This window comes from Monodelphis domestica, chromosome 4 (genome assembly GCF_027887165.1).
Source record: "Monodelphis domestica isolate mMonDom1 chromosome 4, mMonDom1.pri, whole genome shotgun sequence".
Classification (NCBI taxonomy): domain Eukaryota; kingdom Metazoa; phylum Chordata; class Mammalia; order Didelphimorphia; family Didelphidae; genus Monodelphis; species Monodelphis domestica.
In genome coordinates, this window is record NC_077230.1 from 85,916,446 (window position 1) to 85,933,145 (window position 16,700).

At 34.6% G+C, this 16,700-nt stretch overlaps 1 protein-coding gene across 1 annotated transcript in view; it reads right to left on the reverse strand.

Annotated features, from left to right (window-relative positions):
* Window positions 1-16,700, reverse strand: part of EAF2 (ELL associated factor 2) — a 71,673-nt gene that overhangs the window by 35,732 nt on the left and 19,241 nt on the right. The window contains exon 3 of the mRNA XM_001371144.5: window positions 8,534-8,670. Coding sequence (XP_001371181.3) covers window positions 8,534-8,670 — 137 coding nt within the window. The remainder of the gene's footprint in view (window positions 1-8,533; window positions 8,671-16,700) is intronic.

Sequence of the window (16,700 nt, forward strand, 5' to 3'; positions counted from 1 at the left end):
TAGGCCTGGCTCTCAATCCACTGAGCCACCCAGCTGCCCCCTGACCTGATATTCTTGAATAAAAGCATAACATAGAAATTGAAAGAACACACAGAAAGAACCCTGCAATAAATCAATAAAACCCTGCAAATGACAAATTCCAGGAACGTTATAGCCAAGTTCAAGAGCTCCCAGATCAAGGAGAAATGTTACAAGCAGCCAGAAAGAAACAATTCAGATATCATGGAAACCCAATCAGGATTACACAGGATCTGGCAGCTCCTACATTGAAGGACTGGAAGGCTTGGAATATGATATTCTAGAAGGCAAGGGAAATGAGTTTACAACCAAGAATCACCTTCCCATTAAAACTGACTATATTCTTTCAGGGAAAAGTACAGTCATTTTATAAAATGGAAGATTTCCAAGCATTCCTGAAGAAAAGATCAGCTTTAACCAGAAAAATCTGTTGTCCAAATACAAAATTCAAGAGAAGCATTAAAAGGTAAATAAGAGAAAAAAAATTAAGGGTTTCAGTGAGGTCAAACTGTTTATATTCCTATATAAAAAGATGATATTGGTAAACCTCCCAAAAAGAGGTTCAGGGGAAAATACTATTACAGTGGTGGGGAAGCTGAGGGTGGTAATGGGTAATTTATTTACTCTCACTGGAATTGTCTCAGAAAGGGAACATCCAGATTCATTGGGAGATAGAATCCTATCTTACCCTATAGAGAAGTAGAAGAGGAATAAGAAAGGGGGTAGGGAGGGGAGTAAAATAAGGGAGGGGGAAGGGAGGAGTGATTAAAAGCATAACACTGGTGTGGAAGGAAATATTAAAGAGGAAATCAAGATGGAGAGGAATACACAAAAGATGGTAATTATAACTGTGAATATAAATGGGATGGATTCACCCATAAAATGGAAGCAGATAGCAAAGTGGATTAAAAACCAGAGTCCTACCATATGTTGTTTATAATGAACACATTTGATGCAGGTAGACATACAAAGAGTAAAGGTAAGGGGTGGGAGCAGAATCTATTGAGCTACAACTAAGACCAAAAACAATATTATTAGGAAATTTAAACCTAAGACAAATGAGATAATAGTAAAAAGGGACACTACTTGAGGTCTCCCAAAAATATATATCTCAAATGAATATGTAAAAAACTAATCATAGACATCATTAAAAATTAAAGAGTTATAGGTGATATAACATACCAATATTTGAGATAGCAATAAAATTCACATTTGTATGACAATTTAAAGTTTTGTATATAGCTAAAGAAATCTTATTTAGAAATTTTTCGGTCATATCTAATTTTTCACGATATCATTTGGAATTTTCTTGGAAAAGATATTGGATTTTTCTAGCTCATTTGACAGATGAAGAAACTGAGGCCAACTGAGTTAAGTGATTTGTCCATGGTCACATAACTAGTAAATGTCTGAGGCCAGATTTGAATTCATGAAAATGAGCCTTCCTTACTCCAGGCTCAGTACTCTATACAACCTATTGCCCAAAAGAACTCTTTGAAGCAACTTTATGTCACTAAACATGGAGTTAAAAATGAGAAAAATCAATCAAGTATCCAAAAAGAAAATCTAAAGAGGAAATCTTTTAAATCAGAGTTTAGAAATGGAGAACAGAAAATTTAACAGCAGACAATAAACGAAACATTTGGGAAGGGAAAAGATTAATAGATGGTGGAACTAAGATTACAGGGTAGTAAAAGCAATGCAGTGAGTTCCACTCCACAAACTTTCCAAACAGATCTGAAAAATGCACCAGACAAATGAAAAAACAACTTGAGTATAACTTGGTCTTTCTATTAAAATTGACTCAAGGAATAAGTCTATACTTTCTAGTTAGGGTGGAATGAAAGAAATGCTTACAAGGGAAAAAGAAAAGAAAAAATATAATTAAGAACAATGACTAAACCTTGGGAGTTATGAAACATATGTAAATTTTTTTCCTAAAGACAGAAAAAGATGTGGGAGTAGGATCCTCTAGCTTATGAAAAAGTAGTTTCTGCTCCAAAGAATAATGATAATCAACAACAAATGCCACAAGTCAATGAGTCAATTTATGAGTTGCCTACTTTTTGTCAAACACTGTAGATTCAAAAGAAGGTAAAAACAGTACTTGCTCTTGAGGAGGTCACAGCCTAATGGAGAGGTTATCTGATAATATACAGAGGTCACCAATATCTCTATTAGTAATGGGACATAATACCTCCAGATACCTCTCAAACCTAACAACCACTACCACTTCTGGTGATTCTCATAAGGAAAAAAGCTAGCACCAGAATGAATCTAGAAGGCATTGCTAAGGTTTGAGAAGGCCTAGGCAAGAAACTAAAGACATTTCTAAATGTGTAGATGATGGTTTCATTATTACTGTTGAATCAAAGTAAATTCATTGTAAGAAAAAAACAAACGAATTGGGGAAGTAAATAACCAGTTGAGAAGATGTCTAAGAATTCAATTTGGTTTTCTGTTCCATGGTTTAAAATATAGGAATAATGAGTTCTTGGCCAAATATAGAAAACACTAAACAAGAACAGGTAAAACATATTTTTATAGAAATCACAATGACCTTGTAATCATTTAGCCCCAGGGATGAGAAAAAGTCCTCCCTCCCTGCTTTTTGAGGGAAAGGCAGAGAATACTAAAATAGAACATTATATTTTTACTGTCAGTCCCAGTCTCAATTGATGAGTAGGTTAGTTTCACCGAAATGTCTTTTTTCCCTACCTATAGCATTCTCCATCCTTTCTTAAGGACTTTAGTATCTGGGCTCACAGTTATCCTTTCTACTACAACTCCAGTCCTTACACTAACGGTCTTTAATGTATGTATTAATGTATCTTTAAATTCTCTTGCATTTCTATCGAACAACCTCAATTTTCATGACTTTATATCTTCACTTCAACCATACAGAGATTACTTGCCATCATCCCCCTCAAGTGTTTATCCCAGAATTGTGAAGTTTCTCTAACTACAATCTCCTACTATTCAATCTCTTCCTGTGTCTCATACCTCAAACCCCTTTTTAGTTTGTTTGTTTTCACCATGACCATAGCCTTCTGGGAAGGACCATCATTTCCACTCTGACTCCTGCCTTCTTAATCTTAACTCATTAGTCAGTTCAACATTATCCTGTCTTCTCTAATTCCTTGCCCCCCCCCCTTGTCCTGTCTTTATACAAATATTTTTAAATAAAAAAAAAGTACCTTCTCTCCTAGTATTGATTCTAAGACAGAAGAGGACTAGGGAATTAGGGTTAAGTGATTTGCCCAGTCACACAGCTAAGAAGTGTTTGAGACCAGATTAAAAAAAAAATAAAACCTTTACCTTCTGTCTTAGAATAAATACTAAGCATTTCTTTTAAGGCACAAGAGTAGTAAGGGGTAAGCACTTGGAGTTAAGTGACTTGCCCACGTTACATAGTTAGGAATGTCTGGGGTCAAATTTGAATCCAGGCCCTCCCAACTCCAGAACTGGCATTCAACCCATTGTGCTATCTAGCTACCTCTCTTCACACATTTTAATTAACTCTATTTCTATGTTATTCCAACTCTTCCACCACTATGGGTCTTACTTACATACTGTTTAAGTTTTAAAGAAAAAGCTTTGAAAGTCACCACCTGACTGGGACCATCACAAATATGTGTTATCCAATCACAACTAGGACCTGACAAAGTGCACACAAAAAGTAATAATAGCAGCACAGTGAATAGAGAATGCTGAGCCTAAAGTCAGGAAGATCTGAGGTCAAATCTGGCGTCATATGCTTGTGGGATCCAAGGCAAGTCACTTAATGCTTTCTGCCTCATTTTCCTCAGCAGTAATATGTGGATAATAATAGCACCTACTTTCCAGGGTTGTTATGAAAATCGAATGAGATATTTGTAAAGCAATTGATATGATGGCTGATGTACATTTGATGCTTAATAAAATGCTTGTTTCTTTCCTTCTTTCCTGGCTTCATTTTTCCCTAAATTTCATTAGTTCTTCCTAATGGTCCTATTAGGGAGATTTTAGATTTTAGAGATGAGAAAACTGAATCTGAGAAAAGTTAAACAACCTTCCCAGGGCCACATAGTAATTATCTGATGTAGGATTTAAGTTTTTCTAACTCCTAATAGAGCCTTTTATCCATTAGGGCATGCTGTCTTTTTTCATATAAATATGTAATTTATTGACTTATGAATGATGCAGATAGCATGAATGAGTTCAGAGATACTGGAGATTTCTGAAGGCTAAAAGCACTTCATGGTATAAGTGATTCTATAGTGAATGATCATGAAGTGGAACAAGTTGAAGACTAAAGCTTAGATGGATAGTCTTCAAGACTGAACTTTCTGTCTTTCCATTCTCTCTATCCATCGCATTACCTCTAGGAGCAAATAATAAAGCCTCCATTTGGTTTTTAAAGTCCTTCACTATCTAGCTCCAGACTACATTTCCAGGCTTGCTATATGTTATTTCTCTTCATAGTTTATGTTCTAAATAAAGTGGCCTGTTTCCCATTGTTCACATTTGACAGTCCATCTCCTATATCTGTACCTTTACCTGAAACATACTCATCCTCACCTGTTGCTTAGAATGTCTACCTTCCTTCAACACTCAGCTCAAATGCTACCTCCAATATGAGGCCTTTTCTGATCCCCTATTCCACCTTACCTCCCCTTCTTGCCACCACCCAGTAGCTAATGCCTTTCCCCTACTTTTGAGTTACCATGTATATATACATTTTGTATCTGTTCATGTGTACATGTTTTCTCTTGGTATGGAAGGCAAACTCCTTGAAAACAAAAATCACTTTTTGTGTCTGTATCCCTTGAAATAAATAATACTTGATAAATGTTTCTATATTGATTGGAAGAAAGATTGCTAATGGATAAAGTAGCCATGAGTTAAACTTTAGTTGACATCCCAATACATTTTATAGGGGAGGTGAAGAGAGTTAATTGAAACCAAAATGAAATTCTAGGTGGGTGTCCAGGACAGCTATAAGGGTATAACAGGATTTTCTGGGACTTTACTGATCTCAAGGAATACAGCAACCCACCTGGTTGATCACACAGGCCTAGCTGTTAAACCCATTGAGATTAACAGAAGGAAGCACAAAATGCAGGTAGCATGTCCTCAGTTGGACCCCAACCTTCCAGGGAGGGTCTGGAAAGAATCAAAGAAATAGTAAAAGAGAGAGGCATAAAGATCTACCACAGAAATACAATCAGATATAAAATGGAGAAAAGAACTAGAAGAAAGGTGTGAGATGTTCCTTCTCCTTCCCCTCTCTGCCTGCTACTCAGTTACTTTAGTGAATGGTTAAGACACATAAAAAATCAACTACTAAAGAAATTCAGTCAGATTTGTACTTAATCCAAAGAGCAGGAAGATATTTTATTCATTTAACCTTTTTTTAAGGTGAAATAATTAAAATATTTGGTCCCTCATCTCTTCAATCATTTTTACTCTCTGATGAGAGGACATCACAAAACTGAAATATATTGATCATTTTAGCTTTACAAATAGGCTGCAACTTAAGAGTCAGTAAGAAATTACTCCAAGACCAGGTGCCAGAATTATATAGAATAAATCATAAAACTAGAAAGCATATAAAGACAGTTCTCTTTGGGGGATATCTCTGCTTGGCTCTAGGTTCATGTCTTTAAGGGTTGCTCCCCCTTTTGGGGGTCTTAAAAATTATGTCTCAATATTTCAATGGATCCAAGACTGGAACTAGCATTCTTTTCATCTTTATCTTTTTTTTCACAACTTGGTGTATTGAATTTGACTGTTATTCTAAGTAGCTAATGGTCTGACATCATAGATAGTTGATTTTATACAATTTTTCCACATCAATTGCCCATTTTTTCCTGTCAACATATAAAGGCAATTTCATTTTTAGCAATTTTATTTAATCTTCACTACATCCATCTAACATCTTAAAGAAAGTGTTTATAACACACAAGCATAATTTTGAGTAATCTACCAGCTCTTGTTTTAAATACCAAATCATCTTTTTCAATGCATTTTTAACCACCCTACTCTTTGTTCACCTTCGCTTTTAAAGTCACCAAATGTTGACATATACATTAATTTAACTTAGAAAATGTCAAGTTTGTCATAGGATTTGTCCTTTCCGATGACACCTGTTAGTATATAAACGAATTATTTTCATGGCGGTCTTCATTATGGTCATCGTGAGCATGAGTCAAAATGACCAAACACCCCATAAAATTATATGTAAAAAGAGGAAAGGAGGAAAACAACATCTAAAGGGGAGCCTTGGAATAATCCATTTTATTCCAACATCCTTATGTGTTCTGATTTAATTGATAGCAAGAATGTCACCTTTGATATGGTTCCTACTATTTTTGTAATATTTCAACTTACTGTTTGGCTGTCATGATATCACTTAACAAAAATTGATTACATATTCCCAAGAAACAGCTAATCGCTTGTATGGGGAGTCATTTCTGAATCAGCTGCCTGTGTACAGTCAGATCACTGACTAGTTAAAGCAAAGATTTACAAGAACAACAAACCTGAAGAAAAGATAAAAATGAGAAGGTAAGTTGAAGTTACTGAAGAACATAAGGAAAAAAGGTTATGTATTACTCATAATCATCACCACAGGAAGATCACAGGTCTACTAAAGTACTGAAAAATATTGTTGAATTATGGAACAGAGGTGATTTGGGGCCATTGAGGACAAACTTTGGCAGATTCCACCAAGGGAGAAAGATTTCAAGTATGGACCATAGTCTAAACAAGATTTATTTGTTATCAAAGCAGCAACCTAGAGAAATTTGAGAGAACTCATAGACATGTTGGTCACAAGAGCAGAAATTATTTGAAGCTCACCTACTAAGTTATAGTGGGACTGAGATTTGTATCAAAGGAGGGAATGCCCAATCTAATAAAATTACCAATCTCCAAGGCATTGGTTGATCTATTTGTTAATCCTATGTACTAGATTTACCCTTCACCTTAAAGCTCCACTCCTATGCCTCCAATGAGTCCTAGATTCTTGATGGCTATGCCAGCAGAGGGTACATTCAGAAAGGTCCTAGAAACTGGAAAACATTTTAGTATGGACTGTGTGCTTTTCATTGAAGGCTAGACTATAAATTTAGAGTCTCATTACCAGAGTGGTGGACTCTAGGTGATGAGTTTTCTGACCATGCAACCACCAGCCCAGTTGATAAGTGATAGAATGAATGAAAACTTTGCCCACAGTATACTATATATTTCCTACTGGTCCTAAATATCTGACCATGTTTCATTTTCATATCACATAATATCATGCCATCTTTCCAGTCCTGTCCCACTGTTTTACTCTTCCCTACATCACCAATCCAGACCCTCAGTTCCTAGAAAAATTAATCAATTTATCTTTGGAGCTCATTCCCTATTGTTCATCTTAATTGGTGATTCAGTGAGTGGAAACTAGTTCACTTAGCTGGCCTTATTCTCTGGAAGAGAGTAAAGAATAAGACTACTGCTAGTCCTATTCACCAAATCACGCTTTGCCTTTATATCCAGCCATACAACCATCTTACCATATGCCTCTCTCCTCTCCTAGCTTTCCACCTTGTACTATGAACATAGTAAACAAACTGACAGCATCATTACTGTTACTTCTGGAAAGGACTGGTCAGTTAATTTTATGTATCAACTCAAAATCTCTGTAACTCCTAAGGCAAAAACTCCTTTTCCTGGACACTACTCCATATGCACTGTCTTTCCCTATTATAATATAAACTTGAGGGCCAGATCTATCTCTTTTTTAATATTTGCATCCCCAACCCTTAGCACAACTCTTAGTTGGACCAAAGTAAGTACTTAATAAATGCTTTTTTTCATCCATTTATCCATCTACTATAGAATCAAAATGATGTGATCTATATCAATGGAAAGAGCACTCACATCCATGAAATCATATTATTTTTTAAATAACAGAGTGTACACTCTCCTTTTCTTACAAGGAGAATCTTGTGTTTAAGTAAGTGGCTGGTAATTATATATAAAGAAATATAGATATGCATAATATATATGCATATGTATATATACATACATACACATATATATATATATATGTAACTAAAATATTATCCCATGATCTTACAATGGATATCTGTTCTGAAAACTATACACTCTTCTTGAAATTGGAGCTGTTCTAGAAAATCTAAGAAAAACAGTCTCTATAATTATTGGCTACTCTGCCAACACATATTAAATGCCATAGTCAAAAGATTCTGAGTTAAAAATGTTCTTGAAATATGTGAATAAAAGTTATTCAGAGACTGAAAACTACTAATAACGTACATGAAAAATACACAAGCATTCAGAAACAAAAAATAAAGTCACTTAATATGATAGGGAGATACAAAAAAAAAGAACGTTACCCTCCAAAATTTGGAAGTAAGAAACTATTTCATTGAACAGATACATACAAGTATAATAATCCTATGATATTTTACTTTCCTTAATAATTTGAAAATAGAACATCTATTTTCTTTATTAAACCACTTACCTTGTTTTCTTTACAGTGATGTTGCTGCTGAGTTTTTCTAGTCGACATTCTCCAGTGTCATGATTAATAATCAAAATACATTCTTTTAGGTAAGGTTTCTTTGAGCCTTTGAAAACAGTTACTGGTGGAGTTGAGCCCTATTTGAAAATTTTTCACTAGTTAATTAACATGCTAATTAACTTAGAATTTATCATCTAATTTTTTAGAATTAGAAGTAACCTTATCCCTCTTCCTCTTTTAATTATTTCCTATTTATCCTGCATATACCTTCCTTTGCATAAATGTGTTTGCATGTTGTCTCTCTATTAGAATATAAGTCCTTTGATGGCAGGAACTCTTTTTTCTTCTTTTTGTATCTGCACTAAGGAATGCTTAGCATAGTGCCTGTAATGTGGTGGGTGCTTAACATTTATTTATTGATTGATCATATCTAATTCAATCAGAGAATTTTGGAGATGACAAAACTCTTAATTCTAAAGGCCCAAAATTATCATCAAACTTAATTCTTTCATATATTTGAACTTTCTGTCTTTCTTATATTCCTAAAATCTAGAGCCCCATGGTGAAAACCCATAACATCCATGTAATTTAAATTGCAAGTAATCCAAAGAATAATGGAAAAATTACTGTACCAATTAATAGGCTATATAACATATTGCCATCAAAGACACTAAGAACTTAGGTAAAATATCACCAATGAAAAAGAGTTAAGAACAACACAAATGCTCACCGGTACCTACAAAATATTAAAAAAACTTAAAAGGAAAGTTTTCATTGTTTGGGGCAAATCTTCCATGAGAGGAAGGCATGGTTAAGAATCTCACAGGATAAGACAGCACAGACAGAAAGAATATCCATATGAATGAGATCACTGACTGCTGTTATCCTACCAAGGGACTTTACCAAAACATAAAAGGTACAATATTTCATTTGTGCAGATAAATGGAAATCGTGCCAAAATATACTTGAAACAAAGATAATAATTATTTTAAACTATATTAAGAGACAGCTAGGTGGCTCAGGGGATAGAAAGCCAAGCCTAGAGATAGGAGGTCCTGGATTCAAATATGACCTCAGACACTAATTGTCTAGCCTTTACTATCTTCTGCTTTGGAATTGATACTTAGTATATCTTAAGATATCTTAGGATAGAGAGCAAGGATTTAAAAAAAAACTATAATAGCACTATAAAAGCCAAGTTAATGGAGCATTGACAAAAATCAGAGGTTTTTGAAATATAAAACTCAAGTAGGAAAAATAAAAATGTATAAATTATGCTGCTGGTGGGGAAAAGAGGATATATTAGTAGAGTGCCAATTATTATCAATTGGAAGGAATAGATTTATTTTTAAGGTCTTTTGCATTCTTTAGTAAAATAGAATGGTTTAAAACAGCGCAAAATATATTGCTTTTATTTATAAGGATAAGGTAAAATAGTGACAAAACTTTACTTCCCTCAGGCACATTCCATATGCTTCTTAAAATGAATTTGCTTCCTTCCTTAAATTTAGTAGCATTCTAAATCTTGAACATTTTGGCTGCTGAATATTTATTCTTCAAAGCAGCTGAATACAAATGGACAAATTACCCAAAAAATTCCTCTTGAACTTATGGAAGTCAGGCCATGCTTCCATAATGATTCGTCTCTTACTGCAATATGGACTGTAGTTCTAGGAAGGTGAGAACATTGTTGTAAAGCTTGTTACAGGCAATAGTTACAATTTTAAAAATACACCGAATTCCATGCCAAGCTCCATTACAAGTAAATCCAATAGAATTAACTTAAAATGAATGAATAAAAAGATAAGATGAATGAAGAGTTTTTATGGAGGAAAGAAAAACTTTTTAAAAAGACCATAGTTAATAGCATTTCACATTGGTTGCATTTGGGAAAACAAAGCTTCAATGTATAAGCAGATCTGATTAAGTAAAGGACTTTATGTAGTCAAGAAATACAGGGACAAGAAACCTTCTGGCTCTTCTAATGATCTGGTTTTCTAATTTAAGCTGCTGAAAAAGAATGTCAAACATTGCTTTCACCAAAAAGAGAGCCAGAGGTCACCTTCTACTTAAAATGACATTACCTATTGCATACCTATAACATATCAGAACCTTTTTTAAAGTGTCTTCCCAGTACAGAACTCCATATGACGCCAGATTATATCACTGATAAATTGTCATTTGTAAGAATCAGGATAACCCACACTTTTCTTCCATTAAGTCTTTAGCCTAAGTAAGTAGGGTGTATAGTCCTAGGAAGAGGTACAATCTTGGAATCTGAGTCAGAACTAGAGAACAAGCAAAGTAAGGAAGAAGGAAATGACATACAATAAAAAACACAATAATTGAATTTGAATTTGGGACTAGGTCATGGTTATATTGGCACAAGGACTCCTGATGAAGTTTTTATCAAAACAGACTGATGAAATAAATCCTTAGAACACTTGAGAAGTAAAGTGACTTGCCCAGGGCCACACAGCCAGGATGAGTTACAGACAAAACTTGAATTCAATTCTTCCTGGATACAAGACCAATTTTCTATTCAGTATGTGATACTGCCTCTTAAAAAGAATATTCCAAATTACTTACTATTTATTTTAAGCCCAGAAAATTTCCCTCTCCATGGTATGGTAGTATTTATTTTGTGCTAAATCAAACCAAATATATAATAAAATTAAATGATTAAATCCTTCAGTGGAACACACAAGGTATGCAATTTTCAAATCTTGACTAGGACAGGTAAATCCTTCCCTAACTCTGTTTAGGATATAATGACTAATGCAGACTGACACTCTTTTCATATGCCCACAATGAATGTGGTAATGGAGAAACTTGTAGTTCCTATCAATGAATGAACAAGTATTAATCAAGTGCCTACTAAATTCCAGGCATAGTTTTGGGCTCTGGAGATATAAAGACAAAAGTGAAAGTCACTACACTCAAGAAGCTTACATTCTGGGGGCAGCTGGGTAGCTCAGTGAATTGAGGCAGGCCCAGAGATGGGAGGTCCTGGGGTCAAATCTGGCCTCAGTCACTTCCTAGCTGTATGACCCTGGGCAAGTCACTTGACCCCCATTGCCTAGCCCTTACTGTTCTCGTGCCTTAGAACCAATACCCAGTATTGATTCTAAGATGGAAGGTAGGGGATTTAAAAAAAAAAAAGGTTACATTCTAATGGGATAGATAATATGCACATACATACACATGTACAAGAGTGTGTGTATATGTGTGTGTGTGTAATATACAACATACATCCAAACAAATACAGGTGGATGGGGGTGGGAAATGAGAAGATCGGGAAAGCATTACTGGCTCTGGGGATTAAGAAAAGCTTCATGCAGGAAATGATGCTTGCACCAAATCTTGAAGGAAACTAGAGACTCAAAGGCAAAGCCTTCAGGTTCACTGACGAGTAGGGGTACTGACATCAATGACGATCCAGATCCAGAGGTGAAGAGGGAATGAATGCATTCTGGCAGGAGGAATGACTAATACAAAGCATGGAGCTAGAATGTGGAATGTCACATGACTGGACCATTCTATACATAAAGGCAAATAGTATATAATAACATTGAAAAGGAACCATAGAGTCAGGCTGGGAAGGGCTTTTCATATCAGATAGAGAAGTTTATATTTGATACAAGTGGTAATAAGGAATCACTGTGGTTTTTTGAATAGGACAGTGATATGATTGAATCTATGTTTTAGGAAAACTGCTTTGGTAGTTATGAAAGATAAACCAGAGAAGGAAAAGACTTGAGGCAAAGAGAGTAATTAAGAATCATATCGGGGCAGCTGGGTGGCCCAGTGGATTGAGAACCAGGACTAGAGGCCTCAGATACTTCATACTTGTGTGATCCTGTGCAAGAGAAGAAGGAGGAAGAAGAAGAATGAAGAAGAAGAACGAAGAAGAAGCCATATCAATATTCTAGGTGCAAAGTAATGAGGGCTTGATATAGGGAGGCAATCATCTGAAATTAAGAAAAGAACAGATGTGGAACATATTGGGGAGGTAGAAATAATTATATCTGACCAACAACTAGCTATTTGGAATGAGAGAAAATAATGTAGAGAATAGCATTAAGGTCAGGAATCTGGGTGCCTGAAAAGAATGAGGGTGTACCCTCATTCAATATAAATAGGGAAGTTTGGGAGATGTGTTAATGGCCAGGGAAATGGGAAAGCTAACAAGTTATGTTTTAGACATGTCAAATTTGTGATAACTACAGATCATCCAGCAAGAGATGTCCATTTTGCATTTGGTGATGTGGCTCTGGAACATAGGAAAAAGATTAGGGCTTCCATCTTCTAGAGAAAGCCTTCCCCTTGTCTTTTTATTTCTAATGTGCTCTCTCTTTTAATTATTGCCTACTTATCCTGTATATTGCTTGTTTATACATTATCTGTTAGCTTATTGTCTTCCTCATTAGACTGTGGGCTCCTTGAGAGCAAGAATGGATTTTTGTCTCTTCGTATTCCTAGTGCCTAGCACAGTACCTGGCACACAGCAAGCACTTAATAATGGTTAATTGGTTAATGGGCTTGATATATCAGTTTTAGAGTTATATGCAAAGAGAGGATACTCAAACCCATGGATACTGATAAGATCTCCATGAGACAGCATAGGAAGAGAAGAGAAAGGGTCTCAAAAACAAAGCCTCTGAGTTCATTCATAATTAGTTGTACTGGCATCAATGATGATCCAGCAGTGTAGACTGAGGGTTGGATAAGAATAGTGAGGACCAAAAAAGAGGAGAGTCAAAAAAGCCCATAGAGGAGAGTGTATACAAGAAAGAAAAGTGATCAAAATTTTCAAAAGCTTCAGAGGTCAAGGAAGATGGAACCTAAGAAAAGACCACTGGATCTGGTAAATTAAGAGATCACTGATAATTCTGGAGACAGTATTTTTAGTTGAGTAATGAGTTCAGAAGCAAGAATGCAAAGGGATGAAAATTAAGTGATAGGACTTTTACAGAACTGGAGGGTTTCCATATGAACTAGAAATATCTCCAAGAACTGATGCAGAGTGAAATGAGCAGAACCAAGAGAACATTGTACACTGAAAGTGAAACATTGTGAAACTATCCAATGTAATGGACTTTACTACTAGTAGCAATACAATAATCCAGTACATTCCTGAAAGACTTATGAGAAAGAATGCTATCCACATTGAGAGAAAGAACTATGAGAGTAGAAACACAAAACAAAAAGTTATGACTTATTGACTTATCACATGTTTATATGGATATATGATTTGGGGTTTCAGTTGTATGGTGAAAAATGAAGAATATGGAAATAGGTATCAAGTGATAACATTTGTACAACCCAGTGGAATTGCTTATTGGTTCTGGGAGGAGGGAGGGAAAAGGGAAGGGAAAGAAAATGAGGGAGGTGTACATGAGAAAATATTTTTAAAGATAAAATTAAAATTAAAAAAATTAAACCAAACAAACAAAAAATGACTCATTGATGAAATCTGGCCTCAGACACTTCTAGCTTTGTAACCCTGGGTGAGTCACTTACCCCCAATTGTCTAGCCCTCATTGTTCTTCTGGCTTAGTATTGCTATCTAATATTTATTCTAAGATAGAAGGTAAGAGTTTAAAAGAGACTCATTGATAAACAAAAACTGTCAGAAAAACTATAAAGTATTGTAGCAGAAATTGGGTTTTGACAAACATCTCATAGTATATATCACATAATTTCTATATGACCTAGATGTAAAAAGTCATACCATAAATAAGTTAAGAGAAACAAGGAAAATATTTCCTTTCACAACAAAGAAAATGAGTCCATGATCAGAAAAGGGATAAATAGTATAATAAAAGATAAAATGGACACTTGATCACAAAACTGAAAATTTTATAAATAACTATAGTTAAGTTAGAGGAGGGAGAGAAATCGTTTCAGAAAGTTTCTTTGATAAAGATCTCATATCTCAACCTTATATAGAACTGATTCAAATATAAAACGAGTCATTCCCAACAGATACAATGGTCAAATGAAATGAAGAGGCAATTCTCAAAGGAAAACTTCTATAATGTAAAAAAATCATGTGAAAAAATGCTTCAAAACATTAATAAAAAGAAATGTAACTAAACTTTGAGATTCCTCTTCATATTCATCAGATTGGCAAAGATAACAAAAATGGCAAATAGAAAATATTGGAGGGGCTGATACAGGAAGATAGGCACACTAATGTTTCATTGGAGCTGTGATGATATGAATTAGCCTTGATTAGGAAAAAGTCCATCTCTTTATCAGAGACTGGAGTAAAGAAGAAGAGAATGGGGGAGAAGGAGTGATATCGGTAGTTTTAAGGGAAGAATAGGCAGCTAATAGCAAATGGTTTGGACATGCTAATATAAGCCTCCAGCTGTGACGGTTAAAGGAGATGGTGAAGTGGGAAGTATAAGGTAAAAAGAAGGTGTTTGAAACAGCTTCTGTCAAGAGTGGGATGGAGAATGGATTGCGGAGGAATAAATGGTTTACTTTTCTACAGAATCCATTTGAGACTAGGTAATATGAATTTGTAGTGGATCCAGCTCCAGTGAGAATAGTAACCCACATGTTAGAAATAAATGGAGTTGGATGTCATCCATTAAGTTCTAAAAACAAAAGTGTCTGATTTGTAATTCTTGTGCAGCCTATCATGAGACTACTCTAAGATTATTATTTCTATTAGTCCTCTAAGAATATAATGAAGAAACATTATGACTTTGAATTATGTATTTTTAAAACATAACATTTTAATTTTTATTTATTAAAATAATTTATTCATTAAATTAAATTATTTGTTTATCTGAGGAAAAAGTCCATTTCTTTATTAGAGACTGGAGTAAAGGAGACAAGAATGGGGGAGAGGGAGTGATATTTTAAAGGAAATCTGATGACAAATGTGAAAGAATTAACTTATAGTAACATACTTGTAAACAGAAATTTCTGGGTAAAATGAAATTACTAGCCAAAGAAATAATTTTGCTCATTTTTGAGAAAGAATATCAATTCCCCACATTTTCCATGATGACTGAGAATTCTGGAGTTTATTTGAAAGGGTACTTTCATAATGGGGGAGGGAGGGTAGAATACATAGCCTATTGAAGAATATACCTTTTCTTCCTTGTTTCTCATTGTTCTAGAACTATAAAAACCAAGGTGATTAATAAGTTACTAAGTTGGTGTAGGCTTCATACTGACGAAGTAGAGATATGAATAAGTCTTCAACACCTTGGCTAAATCTCTTACAAGATTTGATTCTACACTGAATTGCTTTCTACATGTCTATATCAGAACACAGTCTCAAAGTTTACATTAGAGATTCCCATAGAGAAGCAGAAACAATATTAGTTAACTTAGAAAATATTATGGTGGAAGTAGAACGATAGGTGAGAGATAGATATTTTAAGGAGAAAAGTTTTCCAGAATTATATTCTTCCATTCTTTTGACTATATCATTATATAAATCATAAATTATTCAGATGATGATTATTCAGGATTACTAGAAGGAGCTTACTAAACTCTTAGATTTTTAAAAGGACATGTCTTAAATAATAATCTATCTCCCTTAGAACTTAATACACTGCTTAACCAATGTATGTTTTATTCCTGGAATTATTTCCATTGAAGAGGGTATATTTTTAAGGGTATTTTCATACACGTGCACATATCCATATAGATACACACCAGTCACATTAAAGTCCCTATTTGACTATATACTAGCTAGTAGAATCAAATATATTCAACAGATTTAATGTAGAATTTCTTTTTTAAGTTTCTTAGTCCCTCCTTCCCCTCTCCACACCAGAGAAGGCATCATCCAGGAGACAGATATGTATATATAGATTATGTCCTTCATGTTAACATTTTTCAGTTCATTCTCTGAAGTAACATTCACAAGTTATTCTCAAAATAATAAATATGTAGCTGTATATAATGTTCTTTTGGATCTATTCATTTCACTCTTTATTATCTTGCATAGTTCTTTCCAAGTTTTAAAGAATTTATCTTGCTGATTTCTTAGAGCATAGTAGCATTCCATCACCATCAAAGCAAAGGTATTGCTGAGTCTAAGGGTATATATACAGTTTTATAACTCTGGGTGTAATTCAAAATTGCTCTCCAAAACGGTTAGATCAGTTCACAGTTGCCCCAACAATGTATTAGTGTG